This window comes from Peromyscus californicus, unplaced genomic scaffold, assembly GCF_007827085.1.
Source record: "Peromyscus californicus insignis strain IS unplaced genomic scaffold, ASM782708v3 Scaffold_16__1_contigs__length_79575227, whole genome shotgun sequence".
Taxonomy (NCBI): domain Eukaryota; kingdom Metazoa; phylum Chordata; class Mammalia; order Rodentia; family Cricetidae; genus Peromyscus; species Peromyscus californicus.
The window spans coordinates 7346575-7362306 of NW_026294458.1; the positions used below are offsets into that span (position 1 = coordinate 7346575).

Consider the following 15732-nt stretch of genomic DNA (forward strand, 5'->3'; position numbering starts at 1 on the left):
GGCTCCTGGTGGGTCAGCAAGACCAATGACAAATGGGCACATCCACAGTGCGGTTCCTTTTGCTGGGCGTACATCTCTTAATCAGCTGGTGGGCAACTGCATCTCTCCTACCAAATGTGATCTGGGTGAAGCTGGGGCTCAGGAACTTGGGGTCCAATACTGGTCACCAGGTGCAGGAGCTTGGAATGTAGCCAAACCACTGGATGTGGCTGCTAGAGACACATGGCATCAAAGGGGTGCCTGTGCCCAACACAGGGACAGAGCTATTTGGAAGCCCATGGGTGTGGGGCGTTTACCCACCAACCCCAGAGTTCTCCAGAGTTTTCCTGAGTGTGAGCAGCAGGAAATATTAGATAGAAGGATTTATATTGCAGAGAAGAAGGTCCCAACTACATAAATCAGCCACTCGACCTTCAGGTGCTGAGTGAGGGCCAGGTGTGGTCCAGCAGGACTCAGATTCTAGGACAGGGCCTGGAGGACGAGCCAGACACCTAGAGCCTATGACAAGATATTCTGTATCACTCTGTCCTTCCTTCTCTCAACCAAGTCACATGAAGTGTCAGCTAGAATGCAGCAGTGGCTAGCAAATGGGGGATGGCAGAGCCTCCAGAGCCTCAGGAGGAGGGGGGGGGGTACACAGGGAGCATAGTAGGAGGGGTGGATGTCCCACAGCCACATGCAACAGACTGGGGCTGACCAAAAGATCGTGGGTGGGGTGGGGGTGGGGTGGAGGAGTGCGGCGAGTGTGGGTTAGACCAGAAGGAGGATGGGTGGATGGTCATGGTGACATTTCCAAGGGTATCCTGCTCCCTATTAGTCAAGTTCCTGAGCTGCTGTAGGGTACTCCTGACTTCCTGCCTCCCAACTTTGATGCTTCTGACATGCTCTGCTTTTCCCCCTTAGGTTTCATTAGGTTCCAGCAGGAAAAACCTGGGTCCTGTCTTAGGAAGTTGTCTTCAGCCGAGACAAGTGGGAATTATGCTTTCCAGGGGCATCTGGCAATATTGGAGATGTTTTAGGTCATCTCAAGTGTGTGTGTGTGTGTGTGTGTGTGTGTGTGTGTGTGTGTGTGTGTGTGTGTGTAACTGCCATCTGAGGCCAAAGATGGTGATAAACGTTTTGCAGTGCACAGGACAGTCTCCACCATAAAGAATCACGCAGCTCTAAATATCCAGTCTAAGATAGACAGGAGGGCCCAAGGCGCCAAAAAATTTCTGCAGAGGTGTAGGAAAGGCAGGGCCAAGCCCGTAGGGGATATCCGGGGGGTCATATTGCCACCCACAACCAGACTAGGTCTCTGCAGGAGGGTGGGATATCAGAGGGGAAACATGGAGTGAGTGACAGAGAAGTGTGTGCCAAGGTAGAGGCAGCGAGGATCTGTAGGCGACATCTGCTGCTGGTGGTACCAGGTGTGGAGAGGTAAGGGAGGGAGGAATCACTAGAGTTCCAAGGGTTCACAGAGGAGCCTGGGGTCCCTTGCTTACCCCGAGGCAAGGAAGTGGGTCTAAAGGACAAAAAACAAACAAACAAACAAACAAACAAAAAAACCAGGAAAGGGCAGCTCTTAAGACAGCATTTTAGGCAGGGTGCAGTGGTGGGAAAGGACCACCTTCTGGGACAGAATTCTTCAGGCCAGGCCTGAGCTGTGAGTCCCCGCTGCTTGGGAACGGAGGATCCGGGTGTGCCAGGGTGTCATGGCACTGACCAGTGGACTCTGGACCCACCTGGCCAGCCTAGGGACAGGAAAATCCCAGAGCTAAACGTCCCGGTTTCCCAAGGGGCGGGGTCTTGGGGGTAGAACTGGGGGTGGGCTCAGGAGGAGGAGTGTTTGCGGCCTGGGGAGGCGTGGTCAGCCACGGGAAGCACGCCAAACTAGGACGCCAGGGAAGGACTCCAGGGGAGATGGAGGGGGTTGCGGAGCCGGACAAAGCTTCTTAAAATGGGAGCCGAGCCACTGGGTGGTGGGTGGGGCTTCCGGGAATGGGGCGTGGCCTCAGGGGCGTGGCTGGCCGAGCGTACTTAAGCCTCCTGGGCGCGCGTGTTGGCTCCGCCATGGCTCTGAGGCGCGTATTCCTGCTGCGCTCGGCGGCACCACGTGTTGCCAGTCTCTCAACAGAGCCGCAGGCCGGTGAGCAGCCCGCCGCGAGCCCAGGGGCTGTGCGAGCATGGGGAGCAGCCGAGGCTGTGCGGCGGCCCGTGCCCGTCGTCGACTTCAGCAACACGCAAGAGGCGTACCGCAGTCGGAGGAGCTGGGAACTGGTGCGCAACCTGCTAGTGCTGCGCCTGTGTGCGTCGCGGGTGCTGCTGGCGCACCACGAACAGGTGCGCGGGTGGGTGGCCAGGTGGGCAGGAGCCGCGCGGGGACATCGGCGCGGCCAGCGGGTTACCGAGTTCGGAAGTGTCAGGCAGAGCCACTCAAGCATGGCCTGAAGCTGGGCAGGCAAGAAAGAGGGCGGTTTCCTGCGTGCTGCCGGACTTCGTGAAGTTTCCTACTTGCAGTCACTACCAATTAGGAAGAAGGGCCGATAGTGTTTAAACTATGTACGGTGTGTAGGAATGCATCCGTCACCCGTGATAAGTCTGCTATCCTCCATGCAGCTCCCAGGTTTGTCCAGCTTGAAGGGCTTATCTAGGCTAGGACCCCAGAATTCCACCAGTGTGACCAGCCGCTCCCAAACACAGCTACTCCGAAAAGTTTTGGGAAATGGGACAAACTCCCAACGTTTTGTTTCTTATGTTTAAATTTATTGTAAATACAGTCGAAGAGCCTAGATTCAGAAACTTCTGATCCTTCTGCCTCCGCCTCCCAAGTGCTCTGATTACTGGCCGAAGGGTAACTCATCTCTACCCGGCACAAACTGGAATGCAGTGTAGAAGCTGGAGGTTCTCAGAGACTAGGAAACATGCAACTTTAAACTGCAACATGGTAACTTTGAGAAATGTGAGGGCCTTTGTGGAAAGCAGAATACCGCTTCAGCCGGTCTTGAAATGTTAGTGTAAGTTAGTTATCTGAAGGTGACCCGGTGATATTTGCAAGGATACAGATCTGGAAGTGACTTCTCCGGCGAGACTGGAGGAGCTGGAGCTGCACTTAGCTGAGGCCACAGCAGGTAGGAGGTAAGTCACACCCCACAAGATGGAATTGAAGTGCTGTCGGGATCCCTTGGAAGAACGGCATTGTAAGCGTTGGAGCCTGGGGGTAAAACAAAGTGTGGGAGCCAGGTATGTTTGTGGAGCAGTAATGGTGGGCAGGGCCATGATGTGCGGAAATAACGCCCGGTAGGAGAGCTGGGAACACAGGAAAAGGAGCCCCAGCTGGGGGGAATCAAGTGTCAAGGATTTTGTGAAGTCTCAGCAAGTAGCAGGCAGCTGGGGGGGAGCGGGGGGGGGGGGGGGAGCAAGCTGGGCAAGAATGACTTACAGTGGTTAACTACCGGGTCTCTGTGCAGAGCAGGAACTGGACCATCTCCTCAGGTAGCAATAGGTGACTGCTTTTGCTTTGGAGACAGGATGAGCAGTGGTTTGTGCTTCCCCTAGATTCACTACCAGCTCCCCAGTTACCCAGTAGCGTCCTTGGGGGCCTGAGGGTTGGTTCTAAGGCGGGTGAGTCCTGCACCTCTATGCCAATCAGGGTACTGTGGGTGACCAGGAGGAGGGCATGCCATCTCCTCTGGCTCTCTGGAGCCTGCTCTGGGTAGTGCTGGGTAGAGCTCAGGGATGTGCTATGGCTTCCTGGAGGAAGCAGCAAACCCCACCCTCACCCAGGCTCCACCTGTCTATCCTGTACCCTGGGAGCCTCTCTGGGAGAGAGGACAGTCGACCCAGGCCTTGCAGCTGTGAGGCTCTAGCTGGGGTAGTGGGCAACCAGACTTGTTCCGAGGAGCCGTGGACTAAGGAACTGAGATTGGAATGCTGCCTGGGTTTGGAGCCTTGTTGGGGACCATGAAGCAGCCTATTTGACATCAAGACAGGGTTTCTCTGTGTAGCCCTGGCTGTCCTGGAACTCGCTCTGTAGACCAGGCTGGCCTCGAACTCACAGAGATCCACCTGCCTCTGCCTCCCGAGTGCTGGGATTAAAGGCTTGTGCCACCACCCCTGGCAGGCTATCACTTTTTGACTGTGAGCCTAAGCTGAAGAGATTGGGTGCAAACTGTGATGACTCTCTGGGGCCAGAGGAGGGAGTTGGTTTTACTGTCGTCATTTCCTGGACATCGTTTGAGACTTTTCTTTGTGTGTATGAGCGCACATGCATGTACGGGAGCCCAAGGACACACGGGTGTGCTTCCTCAGGGGCTGTCCATTTTTTTGCTTTAATGTTTAGTGTGTGTGTGTGTGTGTGTGTGTGTGTGTGTGTGTGTGTGTGTATGTGTATCCACCATTCCCAGTGACCAGGGTGAGAAAGCATGTGATTGTCATAGGTGGCCATTCCCTCATCTACCGCCTCCCATGGGAAGTGTGTCAGGATTTTTTTTGTTTAAATCAGAGATTATAACTCTTGATAAAAGAACAATGCAGAAGTCATCCCAGGTCCTGAACGAACTGCATGAGGTGCTGTCTAGTGGCGTCTCCAAGGAGTCCATCATAGAGTGGCAGGGCCTGATAGGGAAGGTGTTTGACTTGTGAATGTTTAGACTAAGAGTGAGCTCCCCACATAGAATGGGGTTCATTGTCCATGGGGCTTGGGGAACCCCAGGCGTTTCCTTTCTTGGAGCTGAGTTGGGTGGGCAGGAGTAGACACGGGTTTCTACAGTGTGTATGTGTGGGGTTGCTTCTGAGCACCTGGGGCCTGCTTGTCACCACTCCTTACTGCCAGAGCTCTTCCCCGTGCTCCCCACTTCACCTTCTTGCCTTGTGGAGCACCCTCTTTCCTAACTCTAGGTTAGCAAATATCCCTCATCCCTGTCCACAATACTGTCTCTGCCTTAGCTATGTGAGGAGTGACCTTGTTGCTTCTTCCCCTTTGGCATCTCTCTTGTCTGCTTCCTTCCCCCTTTCCCCTCAGGCTTAAGGAATGCTTACAGTAATGTGAGATGGAGTGAAATATGACAGAGAAAAAGTGGCTGGTTGCATGCAGCTATCTTAGTGGGGGCACATCTGTCAGCATAGCTGGTCAGCCCTGGATGAGACTGTGGAGTGGACTCCCATTTCATGGTGTCTTGTAGACAGACAGACCTCTCTCCAGACATTTGAATTTTGTGTGTAGCCACTGCTCAGCAGCTGTTTGAGGGCCTCACACCAAGCCCTGTTCTGATGGGTTAGAACAAGAGAACAAATCATCATGCGAGAGATCATTCTAGAGAGTTACCTCTGTACCGCCCCCCCAAGACCACTAAATGTTGCAGAAATGCCAACCGGAGATTGGCTGGATCTACTGTTCCCCACCAAGGGGTGATCAGGCAACCTTGGTGTCCTGGGGTACTCCATGAGCCAGCCCCCTTGGGGCAGAGTCCTTAAGGGAACAATGTGCTCAGAGTTTCATAGAGCCAGCAGCTTGAGAAGTGGCACAGCCTCTCCCATGCTGCCCTGGATCAGGACTGCTTCAAGTGGTCTCTATAAAGCACGGACAGGGCCAGGCGGAGGTGGCGCATGCCTTTAATTCCAGCACTCGGGAGGCAGAACGAGGTGGATTTTGGTGAATTGGGGGCCAGCTTGGTCTACAGCGCGAGATCCAGGACAGGCACCAAAACTACACGGAGAAACTCTGTCTCGAAAAACAAAACAAACAAACAAACAACACAACACAACCACGCACAGTGTGGCACTGGGGTGAAACGGGAGTCGTCAGCAGCGGTCTTGCCAGGATGGCCAGACAGATGGCCAGACAGCTGCTTCCCTTTGCCTTTCAGTTGTTCCATGTTGCCAGGAAGCTTCTGGGGCAGAGGATGTTCGACAGACTAATGAAGATGACCGTCTATGGCCATTTTGTGGCTGGCGAGGACCAGGAGTCTATCAGGCCTCTGATCCGGCACAACAAAGCCTTCGGTGTTGGCTCCATACTGGACTATGGATTGGAGGAAGATCTGAGCCCTGAGGAGGCAGAGCGCAAGGAGATGGAGTAAGGCCTGTCTTTCTGGTGTTATAAGGCACAGATGTAACCCTGAGGTGCACCAGGCTATGGGGGCCTCAGCTAGGTGGTGGCCAAGACTTGGAGAGCCTTTGGCCTGATTGCCAGCAGCCCTCATGGGCTGTGCCTAGCTAGAGTTCTTCTTTCCTGCAGACCAGAGCGCTGTGCTTTTGTGAGCCTGTACCAGAAGAGGGCTGAGCGATAGATCTGCAAACTGGCCCTTGGCATGTCCAGCTCATCACATAGTACTGAGGCTGTAGTTTTACATTTTGAGTGGTTGAAAACTATCAGGACAAGAACTATATTTTGTGATACAAAACTATTTAAAATTCAGATTGCCTTTGCAACTTGCAAGGGCAGAGTGGTGTAAGTGTGTGGCCTCTAAGGCTGAGACTTAGCCATTCACAGGAACATTTGGTGGTGCCCGGCTTCCTGCTCTGCTACAGTCTACAATCTCTCTTTCCAAGGATTCCCGACTCACTGACTGGACCTGCAGGTTCCAACTAGTCCTCAAATAGTTTCCTAATCTGCAGATGGCTGTGCCTGCAGGGTGTAGAGCTTTGCAGACTGGGCCTAGCCAGACACTCATGGTCAGCAGGATGTAGCAGGCAGCAGTGTGGTGTGACAGGCAGCTTGGAGTATCCTGCTGGCACCAACTTGCCTCAGGGACTTTCCCCAGGCCATGAGTAGAAAGCACAGCTCACAGACTGCCCCCTTGGCAGCAGGACAGAGTGGCCTTATTCTGCCCCTGGGGTGGCAGCTGACTCTGGAGGCCTGTACCCTCCCTAACAGGCCCTTGCTTGGGTTTTGGGTCCTAGGTCTCTGGCTGCAGGGGTTCCACACGTGTGAAGCTCAGGATGGGCCTTGTCAGGCCGTTGACTCTACCCTGCTCCTCCCCAGGTGGCTAGCAGGAGGGGCTGGGGAAAGGCAGTCATATGAGGCTGCTGGCCCAGAGAACAGAATGTCCGAGCCTGGCCTCAGCCTGGGAGCCCAGCCCCGGCTTAGTGATTGGCCATTCTGTAGGCGGGGTGACCCAGCCCCTGCATCCCCTGTGAACCTCAGGATTTGGCTGCAGGCCTTTACTAAGGCTGCTGTTGAATAACTAAATGGATTCCACGGCCTCGGCCTAGATAGAGTGAGCACTGAGTGCTCTCACCCAAGCGGCCTTGCTGTGAGATTGGGTGGTAGGCCCGCCCTCCCTGCCTGTCTGTGCATGCCCATTGACTGATGAGCTTGTCATGGCTGCCTGTCCCACGGGAGCTTTGCTTGGGCTCCGGGACATCAGAAATAGACCTTTCCTGACCTAACAGTGCCCACCCTCCAGGGCCAACAAGTGGTGGGGATGTGGGTCCAGGTCTGCTGCTGGTGTCTGTGCCTTCAAAGTACTAACAAGAGGGTGAAATGCCACTCTGACAGTGTTCTGAGTCTGTAACAGGGAGGCTGGCCATGTCCACATGCTGCCTCCGGGCAGGGAAAAGAGCTTACAGGGCCCACTGGTTGTACCTGACCAGAAGTGAGCAGCCCTACAGACCCAGAGATGAGGCCTGTCCCTAGCCAATGGAAAAAGGCACAGAAAGCGTGGAGACCAGACCATCTAAACTCTGGGCTGTGGGGTATGTAACCAACCTCCCATCAGGGGTCACTGAGCAGCCAAGTCTGCTTCCTTGACAGTGTTTCTGCTGGGGAATCCCTGCGCCTGCCTGCCTGCACTGATAGCCCTGGGGACTTTTGTCTGGTTGACCTACACTGCTCTTAGGGAACCCATATCCTCCGGGGACCTTGGCTGTCTGTCTCTGAGGGAAGGTGATGCATGGGGACTGTCTGCTTCCTCATTACAGACTCAGAACACTGTTACAAATGACATTTCACCCTCTTTCTTGTTACATCTTGTCAGCATGGGGTAGATGGAGCAGTAGCTGTCTGCCTAACTTCTGTCCCCTGGGCTGTGGCCTGGTGGGCTGAGGGGCTTGTGGGGAGCCCCAGACACCCAAGGACATGGCCTGCCCCCCCCCCCCATAGTTTCTGACTCAAAACGTCTGAATAAGGGTCCTGGGACTTGAGAGGAGGGCCCAGGACAAGACTTCTCGGCACGTCTTGGTGGCCCAGATTTGCTCGAGTCACAGTGAGGTTCCTTGATGGATAAGGCTCACTGATGGAAGACCTGCTGAAGAGTGCTAGGGAAGAAGCAGTGTTCTGCCCTGCGATGTGCCTCGGCACCCTGCCCTGTGGAGGACTTGATGTCCCCGAGTGTGATGGGGACCGGGGAGGTTTCCAATGAGGTGATATTAAGGTCTCATTTACATCTTCTAAGAAAATTTCTGGTCGCTATTTGGAAAATAAGCCTAAGCGTCGTAGTAGAGACTGGGGCCATAGGGTGGGAGTAGCCGGGGTGTGTGGGACTCTATCTGGAGACCATAGATGTTAGGGGTGCAGGCCAGAGCAAGGGGCATTGTTGCTGGAATGGAGGAGCCCCTGTACAGGGTGGCCCCTATTCCTCTCCTTGCCTGGCCTCATCAGTAAAGAAGGCTCTACCCGGCCGGGCGGTGGTGGTGCACGCCTTTAATCCCAGCACTCGGGAGGCAGAGCCAGGCGGATCTCTGTGAGTTTGAGGCCAGCCTGGGCTACAAAGCGAGTTCCAGGAAAGGCGCAAAGCTACACAGAGAAACCCTGTCTTGAAAAACCAAAAAAAAAAAAAAAAAAAAAAAAAAAAAAAAAAAAGAAGGATCTACCCACAGGCAGCCTGGGCATCCTCTCTCTGGCCCAGGTGGTCATGCCAGGCCTGAGGAAGGACTGGATTAACTCAAGTTGGTCTGTTTCCTTGAGTCAGTCTTCCATCAGGTTCATGGTCTAGTCCGAGGCTCAGCTGCCTCCTGGTGACCTGACCTTTGCCTCCTCCTCTGTCCTGCAGGTCATGCACTTCTGACGCAGAGAGAGACAGCAGTGGTGAGTTTAGGAACGGGTACTCTCCTCACACCAGTGCACAGTCTGGTGGCCCAGGAAACACCTGGGCTTCTGGCCTGGGCCGGCCCTTTGGGCAGGAGACAAAGCCAGAGACTGCATCCTGTGGCCAGAGCTATGGTCCTGGCTCTGTACCCGACCCACCTGAGGGCTCCTAGTGGGATACAGGCTCCTGGTATTTTTAACAGTTCTAGGAAGGCTCAGTCACCTTGGCCTTCAGCAGGCCACCGTCCAAGCCTTTGCCACGGAGGCTTTGCTCCTTTCCTGGCCTGATCTGCTGCATCACAAGCTTTAGGCGGGGGACCCAAGTGGCAGAGGAATTCGGGCTATCAGGAGGGCAGCTTCAGGCTGCTCAGCAAGGCCCGTTTGGAGCCCGTCTGGAGGGCTGCAGCTCTGGGATGTTGGGCTATGCTGGGGTGGGCGGGACATTGAAGAAGAAGTTCTGAACCAGGATGGCATCTCTAAAAAGGCCATGTCTCTACCTTCCCAGGCACAAATAAGAGGGAGAAGCGATATCAGGTCCACCCTGCCTTTGGAGACCGCCGAGATGGGCTCATCTGTGCCCGGACCTACTTCTATGCCAATGAAGCCAAGTGTGACAACTACATGGAGAGTTTACTGCAAACCATCGAGGCCTCAGGTGGGGTCCCAGCTTCGCTAGCTGCTCAGCAGAGCCTTGCGCAGGAGGTCAGGGCTGCAGTGAAGGGTCCTGACAGCTCCTGGGGGACCCCCTGACAAGCCCATGTTCCTGTGCACGTTCCTGCCCCTGGGCCTGCCCCTGCATATGGTGTCCTGACACTGAGTTCCGGAATCCCCACCCCTCAGGTTGAGGGTCAGATCTGGGAGCTGATGACCCAGCCTCTGTGACTGCAGCTCCTCCTCGTTATAAGAGGATTGGGGATGGGAAGGCCAGTTAAGCCATGGGGCCATTGAGTCCTAGGGTCCCAGGGGTCCTGCTCGTGTGGTAGTGGACCCCACACCTTTAAATGCATTGCACTCCACAGGGTGTAACACTAGTAAGCAGTTACCTCACGGACCAGGGTGGCCTGTGTAATCATGGCACTCTGGCGTCTTGGCATTTTGGTGAGAAGCATCCGCTTGTCCTCTGGCTGTTCTCCCTGGGGTTCTGTGCAGCCCCTGTTCCACTTGGCATTTCTGTGCTCTGTGGCCCATACATGGATGGCCTACAGTACTGAAGGCGTAAGGAAGAAACAGCCAAGGAGGCCGCCGGCAGTACAGATCTCTTGGGCTTCTTTGCCTGGTGTCTTCTTGCAGTTCAAAGGCTGTTTCATCAGCCCTCCCCACCTCTGTCGCACGGTCCTTGGAGCAGCCATGGGCAAGGGCATTTGGGGGACTAGGTCTCACTATGGGTGGGAGCTGGCTACGGGGCTAGTTTTAAAGGCCAGGGAACTGCAAGGTGTACTTGGTCTCTCTGACTCAGTCATCCGTCTCCTTGGAGACACTCACAGTTCTTCCTTTGGCTTCTGACAGGTGGAGCCAGTGACGGTGGTTTCTCAGCCATTAAGCTCACTGCACTGGGGAGACCACAGTTTCTGGTAAGTGGTGGCGCATTGGATCTGCAGAGGCTTTGAGACCCTGGGGCTGCTAGGTGCACGGAGAGGCTCAGATTGGTAGCTGCGATCTGGGGCTACAGAGGTGGCCCCAGGACTGGATGGAAGAGCTGGGCACTTGCTGCAGTGGGGCTCACATCTGCACTGGCAGCTGCAGTTCTCAGATGTGCTGACCAGGTGGAGACGGTTCTTTCATCAAATGGCTGCAGAGCAGGGACAGTCTGGGCGTGCTGCTGTAGACACGAAGCTGGAGGTGGTGGTACTCCAGGTGAGCAGCCCTTCCCCTTCCCCTGGAACTGTACAGTGGTCTAAGGTGGGGTCTTGGAGATGTTTGGAGGTGTAGCCGGGGCAGTAGCGGGGAGAAGCGGGGGAACAGTGTGTGGTAGGAACTCTGGACGGCTCCATTGTCGACAAAGTGTATGGCTGTGGGGGTAGGGGGTTGGCTCAGCAGGTAGCTGACGTGGGAAACGGCAAAGATGGAAAAGGTACCACAGCCACCAGGAACAGAAATGACCCTGAAATGAGTCCTGTTATCACAGATGATGTGACACTCTCGGAGTCGTGGTGGGGATGGGTGTTAATGGACTGCGAGAGACGCCACCTGACTCTACCTTCTCCATTCTCAAGGAAAGCATCGCAAAGATGGGCATCGCGTCCAGGGCTGAGATCGAGGGGTGGTTCACACCAGAGACGCTGGGAGTGTCTGGGTAAGAGCCGACATCCACCCCGGTACAGTCATGGCCTCAGCTGAGCCCCAGTGGCTTCTATTCCTGGTCACCTTCCAGGAAAGGATGAGCCATGGGAATGACAGTGTCAGGGGTACTACTGACAGGAACTGATAGTGAGCTGGGCATCCTGGGGGACAGGCAGCATGGGCACAAGACTCTTAGAAAACAACCCTGGTCCCAGAGCATCTTCCTAAGAGCCACACTGGCGGGTGAAGTAGCACCTCATGTCCCATCCTTAGGGACAGAGGCTGGGACTAATGTCACCAGGAGTTCCAAGTCAAGTCAGAATGCTGGCTTGAGGTAGAGCTACTGGCTCTCAGGTGGCCTTGGCTAGCCCTGCCCATTGGCATCTCCAGTCCCCTGAAGTGACATCTGCATCCTGCCTAGCCTTACACTGTTGGCTCTTAAGCCTGACCTGGCTGTGGAATTCTCTGTATACTTTGTGTTTTTACTGATACTGACACATTGGAAAAATGGTCATGATTTGGTTTTAATTTTTTTAAATCGAGAGAAGTATTTAGTTTTTAAAATCAAACACTGGGGTGGGCTTTGTGAAGACTGAGTTTGGAAGTAGTCATTTGAGGAATGGGCTGGTGTGTGTCAGACCCCCAAACAACCCTAGTACTTGGGAGTAAAGCCAGGTGGTTGGACCCAGAATTTCTGGCTGCTTGCTCTGCTGATGTACCTCATCCCTCAGCACTGTGGACTTGCTGAACTGGAACAGCCTTATTGACAGCAGGACCCAGCTCTCCAAGCACCTGGTGGTTCCCAATGTGCAGGTATCCCCCAGTTCCATGTGTCTGCCCACCCAGGGGACTCACTGTGATTGAGGTGCCATTCTTTCTCACCCTACCACAAAGACAAACCCAGTGTCCACAGTGCTCAGTGGACCTCTACACACAAGGAGAGGATGGGTGTCTTGAGAAGGTCTTCCCCAGCCCACCTAGTCTTGTGTGTGGGGTCCCCACAAGTCTTTAGGGCTGAGCAGGGTCCAGCTGGGTAGCTCTCATCTGGGGTCTCCTAGTCACTTATAGTCAGAGGGTGGCAGGCAGGGCCAGGTCATGGAGGTACCCTGCACACGTGTGGAAGGTGGTGCTGATTGCCACCTGGGCTTTCTTCCAAACATGGTGGCTGGGTTCCCAGAGTGAGTGTCCCCTGAGATGAAGGCCAGGCAGAAGCTGCATTGACTTTTGCAGCCTGGCCTTAGAAGTCACGCCAAGTTCAGCGTGGCAAAGTGAGTTGCTAGTGTGGCCTGAATTCAGGGGGAAAGTGTTGTGTGGAACACCCCTGCTCTGGGTTCTGAAGGAGGAACGGCAGTAGCAGCCAAGGGACCTGCAGGTGTTTCTTCTGTTGTGTTCCCAGCCCCTGAGACTGAGGGCCCACCCCAAACTTTGAGCCACTGTCCTGGAACCTCAGGGTGCAGCGTGTTCATGACGTCTCCGCTCCAAGGTCACCGACAGACTTTGGCACATGCTGTTTGTACTCAGTGTGCTGCTGGCATCAGTGAATGGATGGCTTATTAGCATTGCAGGAGCATCCTGGGCTGGGGCTGCAGGAGGAGGGGCAGACCTGTGCTGCCTGGAGTTTCTGGTGCATCCTGCCAGTTCTCACCAGTCCACCAATGACCTGTTCGGCTCCTTGAAAGCCACATTTTGGTCCCAGGTGGCAAGTTAGTAGTAACCCATAGCCAATGGCTCCTCCTCTCGAGACTTTTCTATCCCCATGGAGCCTTCTGGTTGACTGGGGTCAAGGTTCTCTTCCTCTGCCTTTTTTTTTTGCATGGTTCCCTACTGATCTCAGGATTGAAGGGAGCCATAGAAATAAACTCCTGGGGATACAGGCCTAGGCCTGGTGTGGCTTACACAGGCACAGGTTTCCTCACGTAGGACAGTGAGTGGGCTGGCTCTCAGTTTGGGCCATTTTGTCATTGTATCTAACTGGTTTAAGGCAAGGTACTGAGAGGTACTCTGGTCCCTGACAGGGCAGAAGGGTGGGCAGAAGACAGCATTGCTCCAATGTGACTCGCCTCAGGTGGAGCATTGTGGCCTACAGTGACCTGACTTCTGCTGTAACTCTCAGACAGGCCAGCTAGTGCCCCTGCTGTCACGTTTCACCGAGGAGGAGGAGCAGCAGATGAAGAGGATGCTACAGAGGATGGACGTGCTGGCCAAGGTGTGAGCAGCTGTGTGTAATGGGGGAAGATGGACATGCTGGCCAAGGTGTGATCAACTCCCTATGTGTGCATGGGGGGGGGGCAGTGTAGGGGAGGATGGGGAGGATGGATGTGAGCAGCCCTACCAGTGTGTGTGTGTGGTAGTGGTGGGGGATACAGAGCATTAGGGGCCCCAGCACCTGAGCAGAGGGAAGGCATCACCAACCTTCAACCATAGATTCTTCCTCCTTATGTGCCTCTCAGAAAGCCAGAGATTCAGGTGTGCGGCTGATGATAGATGCTGAGCAGAGCTACTTCCAGCCGGCCATCAGCCGCCTGACCCTGGAGATGCAGCGGAGGTTCAATGTGGATAGGCCGCTCATCTTCAACACATTCCAGTGCTACCTCAAGGTACAGCCATTCACCTCCTGCCTCCCCATCTCCCTGCCTGTTTCCAGTGTCTGACTGCGGTGCTGAGACCCTCTCAGGCGGTGTGACCCACCACCTCGCAGGGACCTGCCTTTCTATGGCGCCATGCAGTATCTGATTGGCCCTGCTTTGTGCAGAGGCCAGAGCAGCAGAGGTAAAGGAATGCGCAGGCGGCTAACCCTAGGCTGAGTTCAGCTGTGTAGGAAACAGGCCCTGCCCAGTGGCCACATCTGGGCTTGCAGGAGAGGTTGGGTTGGTGCCAGTTGCAAAGGAGGAAACAAGACTACCTGGGACCCTGTCCAGGACCCAGTCAAGAGTGTATGTGTGGTCTGGCAAGATGACTCAATGAAAACGCTTGCTCTGCAAGCCTGCCAACCTGAGTTTGAACCCTAGATCCATGGTGACTGGAGAGAGCCAGTTTCTAAGTTTCCCTTGATTTCCACATGTGCATGATGGTGCCCTGCAGACCACCTTCCCACAGTTACTAACACAAAATGCAAATAAAAGTGCATGAGGACAGAGGACAAGGATGTTCCTGCGCTCCTCGGAAGACTCATAGCTGACTGCCATTATTAGCACAGGACCCTCTTAAGAATCTGAAAAAAATCACCAGACTCCCCTGGAAGATTGACAGGGCTGAAGTAGACCTGGGAGCCCAGAAAAACCCCAAGTCGAGCCCAGCAGCCTGAGGTTCCTAAGTTGCTGGGCACCAAGAGGACATAGTGTGTATGGGGGCAGTCCCAGAAAGGTGGCAATTTGCTCCTAACTGGCCAGGGTGACTCTGAAATACACGGTAACTCCAGGCATCTGGGTTGGCACCCACAAGAGCCATCTCAGGCTACACAGAGGAGGCTTAGATGGCCCCACTGTCCGTCACCTTTCCTTGGGGTTGGAGGTTGGAGGCCCAGCTTCATCCACATCTGTCTCCCAGATCCTTTGAGGGGCGCGTCCCTCAGGTAACCCCTGGCTGGCCTGGGCGCTTTAAGCTGAGACACATGAAGCAGGCAGTCCCGGTGCTCTGACCAGTGGGGCTCCCTGTGACTTTTGAGCTTGGCCTTGCAGGATGCCTATGACAATGTGACCATGGATTTGGAACTGGCTCGCCGTGAGGGCTGGTGTTTTGGGGCCAAGCTGGTGCGTGGTGCATACATGGCCCAAGAGCGTGCCAGGGCTGTGGAGATCGGCTATGAGGACCCCATCAACCCGACATACGAGTCCACCAATGCCATGTACCACAGGTGAGAGGGCCTTCTGTGCCTTCTTGGAACGATGCAAGAGAACCTTGGCCCCGAGTGTGATGGCCCCATTCAGGCAGAGCCAGTTTCCGGAGGGCAAAGGTGCTATTTCTGCTACTGTCACCATTTTTCCAAAACATCAGATTTTTCCTCTTTTGAATATGGATAAGTAAGTACTGGCCTCTGTGCCCCCCAGTTGGCTTCTGCTGACACTTGAAACAACTGATTCAGCTCATGTAGCAGGGTGCTTGCCTAACATGCCTGAAGCCCTGGGTTTGAACCCCAGCACCACATAAACCAGGCCTGATTGATTGTGGACACCTTTAATCCCAGCACTTGGGAGGAGGAAGCAGGGAAGATCAGTAGTTCAAAGTCATGCCTGGATGAGAGAGGGGAGGGGGTAAGGAGAAAGAGATCCATCCTAGGTGCCTGGCTTGCCCCACGTGGCAGGCTCAACCTGTCAGCTTTGCAGCTCAGCATGGCAGTCCGGGACGGTGGCACACCCGCTCTTTCTGCCGCTTCTGACTGGGGTCTCTTGTGCAGTTGTTCTGGACGTTATGGAGAATGATCTAGGCTAGCTGTGCCTTCAGTTCTG

The 15732-nt window shown here is 54.7% G+C and overlaps 1 protein-coding gene across 4 annotated transcripts; it reads left to right on the top strand.

Moving 5' to 3' along the window:
• The first annotated feature begins 2037 nt into the window (after positions 1-2037).
• Prodh (proline dehydrogenase 1) lies at positions 2038-15726 on the top strand. 4 transcript variants are annotated; one of them, XM_052740226.1, is made up of 11 exons: positions 2038-2322; positions 5847-6055; positions 8973-9007; positions 9513-9662; positions 10514-10578; positions 10721-10861; positions 11221-11300; positions 12019-12100; positions 13401-13493; positions 13738-13884; positions 14965-15726. In XM_052740226.1, exons 1-11 carry the CDS (start codon positions 2053-2055, stop codon positions 15142-15144), a joined length of 1452 nt encoding a protein of 483 aa, XP_052596186.1. In that variant the 5' UTR covers positions 2038-2052; the 3' UTR covers positions 15145-15726. The 4 variants fall into 4 exon arrangements, with proteins under 4 accessions (XP_052596186.1, XP_052596187.1, XP_052596188.1 ...); XM_052740227.1 differs by having other exon boundaries at positions 10745-10861; XM_052740229.1 differs by lacking the exon at positions 2038-2322 and adding an exon at positions 2435-3117.
• Positions 15727-15732: the final 6 nt, after the last annotated feature.

What these genes read in the sequence shown, in the direction of transcription:
- Prodh (XM_052740226.1), top strand. Translation starts at nt 2,053, where the DNA reads ATGGCTCTGAGGCGCGTATTCCTGCTGCGCTCGGCGGCACCACGTGTT. An exon ending in CGCAGAGAGAGACAGCAGTG is followed by an intron (nt 9,008 to 9,512) that starts GTGAGTTTAGGA and finishes CTACCTTCCCAG; the next exon opens with GCACAAATAAGAGGGAGAAG. An exon ending in GCAAACCATCGAGGCCTCAG is followed by an intron (nt 9,663 to 10,513) that starts GTGGGGTCCCAG and finishes GGCTTCTGACAG; the next exon opens with GTGGAGCCAGTGACGGTGGT.